At 39.8% G+C, this 11,168-nt stretch overlaps 1 protein-coding gene across 2 annotated transcripts in view; it reads right to left on the minus strand.

The window, feature by feature from the left end:
- The window catches only part of LOC134751535 (protein transport protein Sec24C), a 33,689-nt gene extending 24,655 nt beyond the window's left edge, over positions 1 to 9,034 (minus strand). For both annotated transcript variants that reach the window (XM_063686976.1, XM_063686977.1), the window contains exons 1-6: positions 8,922 to 9,034; positions 3,481 to 4,705; positions 2,819 to 2,941; positions 2,008 to 2,279; positions 1,439 to 1,555; positions 27 to 144 (exon numbers count right to left, since the gene is read on the minus strand). In XM_063686976.1, the coding sequence (XP_063543046.1) occupies positions 27 to 144; positions 1,439 to 1,555; positions 2,008 to 2,279; positions 2,819 to 2,941; positions 3,481 to 4,684 (1,834 nt within the window). In that variant the 5' untranslated portion in view covers positions 4,685 to 4,705; positions 8,922 to 9,034. The remainder of the gene's footprint in view (positions 1 to 26; positions 145 to 1,438; positions 1,556 to 2,007; positions 2,280 to 2,818; positions 2,942 to 3,480; positions 4,706 to 8,921) is intronic.
- Between the last annotated feature and the right edge of the window lie 2,134 nt (positions 9,035 to 11,168).

An 11,168-nucleotide genomic window follows, 5' to 3' on the forward strand; every position in this document is an offset into this window, starting at 1 on the left:
TCGTATAAGCGTATAAGTTTACTCACTAGCATTCCCCTTATCGTCGACAATGAAGTCGGTAGTAACTAGCGGTGGTACGGCGCCCTTCTCATTGGTGCTGAACACGCCCCCGCGGCTCGCCTGGTCGTCAGCCATTACTTGGATCTGAAATTACATCAACCAATCATTCAAGAGTTCAAAAGATTTGTCCCTGAACACCATGATCAGACCTTCGGATTCCCCTGTCCTTTGCAGGGGCCAGATTATATGGCTTTGGCTCTCCCACTTTATTTTCGCAGGTCCAAAATAAGGGATCGCGAGATTCGCGAGCAAAACGCAGTCGTAATAGAGATATTTTTGGGCGAAACCAAACGTTCCACCGAAACATGATTACGAGTATTACCAGGCCTATGGAACTCTCCGCGCGAGCTCGGATTTATACGACTCGCTTCCCGCCGGCGGTAGATACTAAAGCTAGCCAGTTGGTTACCACACGCACTCACGTCACCGCGCGCTACGCCAAAGTATTGTCTTCGTAACGAAGAAATAACACAGCTTGCAGTGTGGTTGGATGCAGAAACAACAAAACAAATAAAAAATATAGTTTTTTCCTCTTTCGACAGATAAGGAAATAGTTATTTGTGCAACAAAAGAGGAAAGTTGGTTTTTCTTGTGAGTGTTTTTATTTTGAGTCCCGAGAAAGCGAAAGATTCTATAATTGAATCACGAGCGAAGCGAGTGATTCTAAGGTAGGATGTTGAGCGTAGCGAGGGACTCAAAAACACGAGATGTAAATTAACTTTGCTCTCGTGTTGCACACATAATTTTTCACCTCAGTAGTGAGAACATATTAAAGGATAAAATGTATTTCGAATTACACAGAATAAACAGAAAAAAAAGTATTATAATATGTACGATACGAGACGAGACGAGACCGGACCGTACCGTACCGTACCGTACCATACATAAGAAAGTAGGCTTGTTCGAGCTGCTGAGGTGAAAAGTAAGTAGACATTCTCAATATAGGTACTTACACCTACTGTTATTATTTTTACGATAGTTACAAGCTACGTAGGTACTATTAAATTGTTTTAAAGATGTAGGTAATATTTTTTACGACACATTTATAGTTAGATATGTACCTAAGAGACCTAAGTGTTTGAAAGAAGCGTCGGCAACCCTAGCGTTGTGTTGGCGCGCGCGGTGCGGGGAGCGGCGCATTTAAGATCACTTCATTGTATTTTTGTGTAGGTATCAAAATGGTAGGTATTTGTGTTTTCTTTGAAAGATAAGTATCTTTTCGTAAGAACTGTTATATAATCTGTGGTATTACGCTGAAACCGAAACTTCGGTCGGACACTATTAGGTATTAATAGATCTCACTGTTACCTGACAGTTCGTAAACCTTTTTACAAAAAGGTCCACTGATGGACAGTTGAGTGTTGCTGTTTGTACTCACGGGGCTTGGCATCTGGTCAGGATCCAGCCGCTTTTGAGGCTGCTGGCCGTACTGGGCGGGGTATCCGGGTTGCTGAGCTGGGAATGGGGGCTGGTACTGTTGCGGGTACCCGGATTGCTGTAAAACAACGGATCTCATTGGTGGTGCAGTTTCATGGTGTGATGGTTTCAATTTTAGACAAAATATACACTGCAATTGTTAAAGACTTGTATGTATTAGTGTATGTCAAAACTGTTTAAGTTCATAATTCGTTGTAACATCACAAACAAATACCTTACTAAATATAATATTCTATGTGAAAGTTTGTGTTTGGATATTTTGATGATTATATTCCTCACGGATCACAGATCGTTTCTACGCGGACAAAATTGCATGCAGAGGCTAGTTGTTCAATAAAAGTACACTCTACTGGGGGATTAAAAAAATGTAGTAAGCTAATGTGTTGAATTGGCCACAATTTCACAATTTAAAAATAGAATAGAATAGAATATCATTTATTTCAGTATAAGTACAGTTATACAATATATACAGAGAAAAAAAGAGAAAAAAAAATGAGAAAATAGTCATACCGGTTGCTGATACCCTTGCTGCATCGGCGGTTGCCCAGGCATGGGTGGTTGTCCCATCTGCTGACCCATCATTGGCTGCATTGCTTGTCCGGGCATTTGTTGTCCTGGCATTGGGGGTTGTCCAGACATTTGTTGTCCTGGCATTGGGGGTTGTCCAGGCATTTGTTGTCCCGGCATTGGGGGTTGTCCGGGCATTTGTTGTCCCGGCATTGGGGGTTGCCCGGGCATTTGTTGTCCTGGCATTGGGGGTTGCCCAGGCATTGGAGGTTGACCTAAAAATGTAAACCCTCTTTGAATAATAGGTACGGCTTGGTGCATTCGGCACATTTGAGTTTAGCGGCATGTCTTTAATGTCAGTTTTGGAGCAGTTTGAACAGATGCTCAGCTCGAACAGTGGCTCAGTCGCCCAAATATCGCTCTCGTTCAATTGAATTTGTTTGACTACTTAATGTTTCTGTTGTATTAGCAGGAAAGCAAATAGCCTATCTCATGTTGAACTTAGGTTAAGTGAGCCACTGTCCAAGCCGAGCCACTGTTCTCGACTTGACCCTATTCTGCGCTCGGTTACTCATGGCGAACTTTGAGCTTGGATTATAATACATAAACAATTAAACATACATACATATACTGCTATTAAAATAATAACCCGCCATTTTAGTGTAAGCATGGGCGTACTTGGCCTAAAACTAATCATTTGTTAGCCGTTCATCCAATAAAAAAATGCGCAGTTTCGCGATTTGTCATTACGTAGTTCGCCGACGGATGAACAGGGGGCTGGCCCTGACAGTTCATACAGGCTCCCTATACTCACCATAAGGTCCCTTTTGCTGCAGCGGGGGCGGCATGTGCGGCATGCCGGGTAACGACGAAGAGTACTGGCTAAATTGCGATGTTGGTGGTTTGTTGTGGGGTACACCGGGTTGAGGCGGCAATCCTGAAAGTATTACATTGTGACCAACTGAGGCATAAGCTGAACCGTGTTTTTTTTATGATATAGGGGAGCAAACGAGCAGACGAATCGCCTGTTGAAAAGTACCGTCGCCCATGGACCTACAACGGCCTTTAAAATCGGAGTCGCTCTTTCCTTGAAAGTTTGGAGATCGTATCGGTCCGGAAATACCGCGGGTTCATTCCACAGTTTAGCTGTGCCAGGCAGGAAGTTTCTGAAGAAATGCACAGTTGACGACTGCCAACCATCTAAGTGCTGAATATGGAAATGTCGCTTATTAATCCGAACAATTCCTCAGAGCACTCCCCATTATTTGAAATGTAAGAAATTAAATAGCTATCATATGTGTTTTCTTTTTGGTATTTTCATGAGAATAAAAATTGCGATTCAGGACAAAATCGCACACACATTTTACTTCTTAAGAACTCTTCATTGTACATTTTAACGTCAATTGTAATTGTAACGGCACAGTATACAAAATTCGCATGTAAATTATGAATGTAATTTTCTGAAAAATATCATACCTGGTTGACGCATTTGCTGGCCAGGCATCGGTTGTTGGCCAGACATAGGCGGTTGCCCGGGCATTTGTGGCGGTTGCCCAGGCATTTGTGGCGGTTGCCCAGGCTCTTGAGGTTGCCCAGGTTGCGGCGGTAACCCTGGTTGTGGTGGTTGCCCTTGAGGAAACTGAGGCGCTCCAAAAGGTGGCATGCCTGGTAGCCTTTGTTGTTGAGGCATAGGTGATTGCCCTGGCATTTGTGGTTGCTGGGACATTAGAGGCTGTCCTGGCATTTGTGGTTGCTGTGGCATTGGTGGTTGAGCTAGCATTTGCGGTTGCTGAGGCATCGGTGGTTGCCCTGGCATTTGTGACTGCTGAGGCATTGGCGGTTGTCCTGGCATTTGTGGTTGTTGAGTTATTGGTGGTTGCCCAGGCATTGGTGGTTGCATAGGTTTATGTCCAGGAGGACCCATAGGTCCCGGACCTTGAGGTCCTTGCTGACTATGTGGAGGCAACTGTGCTTGTAAACTTGGAGGTTGTCCTGGACCTTGAAGATTTTGCCCAGGCGGTCCTTGTGATGGTATTTGACCAGGCTGGCTCTGCGGGCTTCCAGGTTGAGGGCCAGGAGGCATATGGGGACTAGGAGGGATTTGTCCTGGAGGTAATTGGCCAGGTGGACCGTGTCCAGGCATCTGACCAAACTGACTTGGAGGACCTTGGCCTGGAGGCATCTGGCCTGGTTGCGAACTTGGTGGCATACCAGGATGAGGTTGAGCACCAGGAGGCAATTGCCCTTGAGGCCCCATAGGCCCAGGAGGTTGACGATTTGGCATCGGCCCGGGACCTTGCTGACTAGGTGGTCTTGCTTGCATAGGCCCTTGTGGGAACGGCCTGTTTTCTAAATTAGGAGTCTGACTTTGCGGTTGCTGCCCAGGCATTGGTCTCGGTGGAAACTGTCCTGCACTCGGTGGTCGGAATCCAGGCTGTCCACCAATATTGGATGTTGGCGGGAAAGCACCAGGTGGTACCTGTCCGGGTGGTAGTTGAGAGAAGCCCTGAGCTCCGTTCAAGTTCATGCCCTGCATTTTCTGGGCCATGTCGCTGTCATATGGCTTGTGTGGCCCATTCTGACTGTACATGTTGGCGTTTTGGACTCCGTTGTAGTCAGAGCCAAGTGGGTTGTTCGGTGCATTGTTGTTCGGCCCTGGGGGCAGGTATTGTGGGTTCATGGTGCTGGTTAAGCCGTGTACCTGCAATGATAAATTATGATGAAAGATTGTCAATTTTCAGAATTAGGTAAGTTTGTAAATTGTACAGAATTAGTTAGTGCATTAGTTCTGGGCTTTTTCCGCAACGCGACAACTATTGTGCCTATTTTGCGTGTCTTCAGTGTTCAGAATTACCAACTACCTTAATTACCCTATTATAAAATAGCAATTGACTAAAGAATAAAGAATAAAGAAGAGGATATTGATTGGAATAAAGTCCATGATTTTATTCAGTTATTGCACAAAATAAAACACATCATACAAAAGGCGAACTCATAAGGCATTCACTATCAGTCTACCAGAAGATAAAATTGTATGTAGGCGGTACAAAATCATGTTTCATTGATAACATGATTCGGTACTTTTAAGAGTCCCCGGCAAGCTCGACGGAATTGCACCTTTTCATACAAACGTAGTTCAGCTCTCATTTTAAAACTACGTGTTGGATTGTAATTAAACTTTGCACATACAATGACATATATAGGTCTAAAATTAGTTTATATAGCTCCAGTTTTTAAAACAAACGAAATAGAGCAAAAACGAGTTTTGTATGAAAAACTTAAATTTGCTATATTTTTTGACTAGGGTATCTGAAGCTACATAAACTAATTAGAATAGAATAAGAATAGAATAGAAAACGTTTATTGTAAAAATCTACATACAGCACCATTACAGACATAGATATTATTATTATTAGTAAGCCATTTCGTTTCCCATCTCAGGTTATTTGTTTTACTGTTTATTTGTTTCATTATCATTTTTTTGGATAGGAACCCCTGCCTGGGTATAGGCCTCCTCCAGTTTTATCCAGTTTTCTCTGTCTTTTGCTTGGTTTATCCACTCTTTTCCAGCTGTAGCTATGATGTCATCGCTCCATCGCTTAGCAGGTCGTGCTTGTCGTCTTTTTCCACTGGGACCTTTCCATCTAGTTACTTCTGCTGTCCATCGCTTATCGTTGTAGCGTGCTACATGGCCAGCCCATCGCCATTTTAAGCGTAGACAGTAGTGTAAGGGCGTCAATTAATTTTGTCTTCTTCCGTATGGATTCGCTTCTTATTTATAATGTGTCGAAAAGCGAATACATGGTTTTCAAGGCGGGAACCAAGTGCCCATCTCATGTCCCACCCATTTGCTTGAATGGCGAGCAGCTTAAGAGGGTTAACTCGTTTAAATACCTTGGGCACTTGGTCACCGACGACTTGCGCGACGATGCGGATATCGAGAGGGAGCGAAGGGCTCTGGCTATCAGAGCCAACATGATAGCTCGCAGGTTCAGTCGGTGTACAGCGCAAGTTAAAATTACGCTATTCCGTGCGTACTGTACATCACTGTATACCTGCAGCTTATGGTCGAGATACACGCAGCGCTCGCTCAATACATTGCGGGTTCAATATAATGACACGTTCAGGGTGCTGTTGCGGCTGCCGCGGCATTGCAGCGCGTCTGGCATGTTCGCTGACGCACACGTCGACGGTTTCCATGCGACGCTGCGCAAGCGCTGCGCCGCGACGCTCCGCAGAGTCCGCGACAGCCGCCACAGCCTCCTGAGCGTAGTAGCGGGGAGGTGGGACAGTGGCCTAATCAGGCACTGGTCCTCGCTTCACTTAGGTTTAGGTACTAAATAGTACTAATATAGTTATTTAAGTATTTTTTTTAAGTATTTTTTTGGTACTAACAAACTATGGACACTTATTCGTCTGAAATAAATGCATTTTATTTTATTTTTATTTTATTTTTATTTATTTTGTGAATTTTCCTTATTTTTAAAAGGCTTCTCTCCATCGCTTTCTGGCAGTTCACTAGTTCTGTTTTTATACTGTTGTTGTAGGTCAACGTTTGACAGCCATACGTAAGGGTCGGTAGAATACATGTATCCATTACTGTTTTTTTTAGGTGGAGCGGATAGTCACCTTTTGTTATTTCTTTCAGGGACCAGTATTTTTTCCAGCTCATCTTTATTCGGCGGTCTACCTCTTCTTTTTCGTTATCTTTTTCGAAGGATATTTCTTTTCCTAAATATATGTATTTATTTACGTATTCTAGTGTCTCCCCTTCGAGTTTTATTATATATGCGGAGCTGTTGGTCATTAGCTTTGTTTTGTCTTTGTTCATTGAAAGACCTACTTTTTTGCTTTGGTCACTTAGTTGATTTATCATTTTTTCCAGATTTTTGCTGCTTTCTGCGAAGAGGACTATGTCGTCTGCGAATCTGAGGTGACTTAGATAGCGGTTGCCGATAATGATGCCTTCGTTTTCCCATTGCAGTTCCTCAAAATGTTTTGCAGCAGATCTTGGGGGACAGAGGATCCCCTTGTCTCACTCCTCGTAGTATTGGTATTTCCGGTCCTCGTTTCTCTAATTTCACACAGCTGGTACTATTGTCGTATATGTTTTTCAGGATGTTGAAGTACTTTTCATGGACTTGACATTTTTTCAGTGCCTCCCAGATCGCGTCATGTGATATTGTGTCGAATGCTTTGGCGTAATCGACGAACGCTAAATATAATGGTCTGTTAAATTCTTTGTATTTTTCCATAGTTTGTTGCATAACATGAATATGGTCCGTTATTGAAAAACCAGACCGGAACCCCGCTTGTTCTATTGGTTGAAGATTTTCAATCTTGGTACTAATTCTGCTAAGTATTATGGAGGTGAACAACTTATAAGTACTGGGGAGTAGGCTGATTGGCCGGTAATTTCCGACGTTTGTTGGGTCACCTTTTTTTGTACAGTAGGATTATATCTGATTTCTTCCATTATTCAGGTGCTTGTCCGGTGTTTATAATTACAGACATAGATATACCTTATCCTATTGTAAATACAATAGTTTAGAGCAATCTTAATCATTTATTTATTTAGTCAACACACATTAAGAAGTACAATACATATTAAGTCAAAAAAATACCAAGAAAAATTAATCAAAACTTAAAACAAATTATTACTAATTAAACCTAGACAAGCTAAAACTAAAACAATACAAATTAAAAACTAAATATAAAAAATCTCCCTTAAGTCCCGCGCTTCCAGGAAACAATCTAGCTAGTTGTTTTAAAATGAGAGCAGAACTATGTTTGTATGGAGAACCGAGCTTGCCGGGGACCCTTAAGGACACAATACATACAACCATGATGGGGAGCCCAAAGTGAATGCACTGTGCGGAAAAATATTCTAATATGTGCTCCTGTTATTATTAACGACTCAATATACATTAATTTGATACAATCAGATTTTGGTTTATTTTCATTTACATGACATTTACCTATTTCTAGATTCATTTCTCCATCTTCATAGTGTTAATAAAGCAAAACATTTTTATTGTGAGCCAAAAAACTAGGACATTCATTTGTGACATATTGGGTTCAATTCAATTTAACTGCATAGCATGTAAATAATCAATAAAATGTCTACACCATGAATCGTTTTTTTTTTTCTCTTTTTTTTCTGACATAATCAATAGTAAGGAATAATTAATTTAGATGAATTGACATAGACTTGGGAATTATTATTTATTATTTTATTATAAGCCAAATTGTTATTATGTTAGATAGTTGTAATACTTTAATTTTTAATTGTTATTTATAAAATTGTAATTGTGATATAATGTGAAATTCAAACACAATGTATATTGTTATATGAATAAATGACTATGACTATGACCATTCAAGTGCCTGTTAAGAAGAAAATGCATCATAAGGTTTCTGATAAATATGTTTTTTACACAATAAATAGAATGATATTTAGTATATGTCAACCAGTTTGATAAGAAAATACAGTGAAAGATATATTTAGGTTAGTCTTTTATTACCCAGTTTCTTAATATTTCAACAGGTAAATAGCATTAATCTTAGCATAAACATGGATTAATCAGGAATGACAACACGATAAACGTTGCAAAATAAGTCTAATTAGGATACGATTCCAACCTGTTAGGTCACTTGGCATAATCAAAATACTAACAAACATCAATAATTTATAATAAAAAAACAATATACAGCTATCTCTCAAATCACACATTGCACAATAACGTCGAAATTACAACGAAAATCACTTAAATCTGCAAAATTATCCCTAAATATTGGTAAGGGAAATCTGACAGCTGCCGTTTTCGATTCGTAAGTTATTTTTGCACAAATAAACAATAATTACACTGTTGCAATTTGCACAGGACGTAGATAAATAATCCCTTTTTAATACTTACGGCTTATGGAGTGTTTTTTCACGATATTTTCTAGTAAAAAATATAAACAAGAACACGACCAGCGGAACATACACGGGCCACGTATCTTGGCGGTGTTGTCAGCCATCAAGCGCTTATGTGGAACTTTTGACTGTTCAATTCCTGCGCGTCGAACGGAACGTAAATTATTTATTCTACTACAGCAATCATTAATTATTATAGAAAAATAACGTGTAAAATATTAAATCAATACATATACTTAAATTAAAAATCGATTTTATAACAAATTATTTTAATACAGTATACGGTGATGTGTGTAAAAATAATTTCATAACGGAACGGTGTGACAGCATGGCAATGGCAAAAATCATCTGTCACATTTAAAGCAGAGTCAACAGAAAACAAACTTTAAGCGTTACGTAATAGAGTATGGTACTGGAATATTTATTTATTTATTATCCGACTACAGCAAAGCTAAAAGGAAGATTATGGTTTTAGGAGTAGTCTTGAATAGCCTCACCAAAACAAATAGGTACCTAAGAATAAAATTGGCCAAAAGGCAACCCTAAACTAAAGACAAAGAGACGATCGCTCGCTTGGGATGTAAAAAATGACGTGAGCGACGTGGAATGGAAGAAGATTGCAATAAGATTTATTTATTATGCTGAAAGAAGTTTAATGCTTGTTAATGGTGTTCCCACACGGCTGTTATAAAATGTTAAACTTAAAAGGTCCGGGATGTTTGCGGACGCGAGCGTTGACGGTTTCCACGCCACGCTCCGCAAGCGTTGCGCCGCGATGCTCGGTAGGGTGCGTGACAGCCGTGACAGCCGCCACAGCCTCCTGGCCGTCGTGGCTAGCAGGTGGGACAGTGGCCTTCTGAAGCACTGGTCCGCCATGCACGTTAGCCGCATTAATAAATTTAATTTAATATAATTGAATTTAATTTAATTTAATGATGTGTAATTGTATTTTAATTTTAATTCTAATTTTAATTTTAATTTTAATATTTGATATGTTAAATTGTATAATTGTAATTGTAATTGTATATGGATTCCGAATTGTCCGAAATAAATGAATTTTATTTTATTTTTTTATTTTTTTTAAAACATTGTGTGATAGGTACAACATAATAAAACACTATCAATACTATCATGTTTGTACTGTATTTAGTACCCTAAGAGTAGTTTAAGTGTAGTATATTTCCATTACATGTTTTAGTGAGAGCTGTTAAGGGAATAAGTGAATGTCCTTAATGTGTATTTGTAAACTCATCTCCTGCTCACTTATTTCTGTTTGCTTTCCAAATAAATAAATAAATAAATAAATGTTGTCCCTGTCACACAATATTGTATCTTACCATTAGTTGATTTTCGGATAATGATTTTTCCGAGACGAGAAATGGCCACGGCCGTTTGAGCTACCTAAACCTTTAAATATGAAAAACTAAACATTCAAAACATTTTGAAAACGGTTCCGGCACTCCGGAAGTCAACTGGATGTGTCTAAATTCTCTAATCTAGGGACCGAAATATTGCCGAATTTTAAAATTAGAAAGAACAGACAAATACCCAGGTAGTCTAGGTACAATCATGAATTTATTAATTCAAAGCTTGTTAAGATAATTGGAGCCAAACAGAAACATCACTAATTCTAGTGAAGTAAAACTCAATTAACTCATAAAACTTCACCCAACTTCACAACTCAATTAAGAACTTGGAAGCATCTGAAAGGTATCAAACGTTATCGTATACATAGCTGCTTTAATATACACAATATTTCTATTTTACAGTAAAACCAGCAATGGAAATCAAAACATTAACGTATGCTTCTAATACGAGAGCGAAATGAGCGAATACGCTTCAATGTGTGCGTGGAAACAATCTGCGCAAGACAGCATTCGAAATTCAAAAAGTCTTAACTATGCTCGTGCTCTCCTTTTTCCTTTTTACTGGTTGTAAAGGAGTGCGAGCGGGATGAGAATAACAGTTTCGATAAAGGAACATCATGGTAGAGATAGCCGGGGATGACACACCCTGAGTGGCCTAAGTTGTGCGCATGCGTGCTTCAGTATTCAGAGGGTTGGTAGGGATGGGGTAGTGAGTTGTCGATAGTTTCTCGTAGGTATGAGATGATCAAATAAGAACGTATTTTAATTTTAGAACAGCAAAATAAAATGTATACCTGAGCTGCACAAAAACGAAATTCAAGTAGTTGCGACTTTTGTTGATTTTTGCCTTTTATACCAAACAAGCTTAAAAAAAACAG

This window comes from Cydia strobilella, chromosome 22, assembly GCF_947568885.1.
Source record: "Cydia strobilella chromosome 22, ilCydStro3.1, whole genome shotgun sequence".
Lineage (NCBI taxonomy): Eukaryota > Metazoa > Arthropoda > Insecta > Lepidoptera > Tortricidae > Cydia > Cydia strobilella.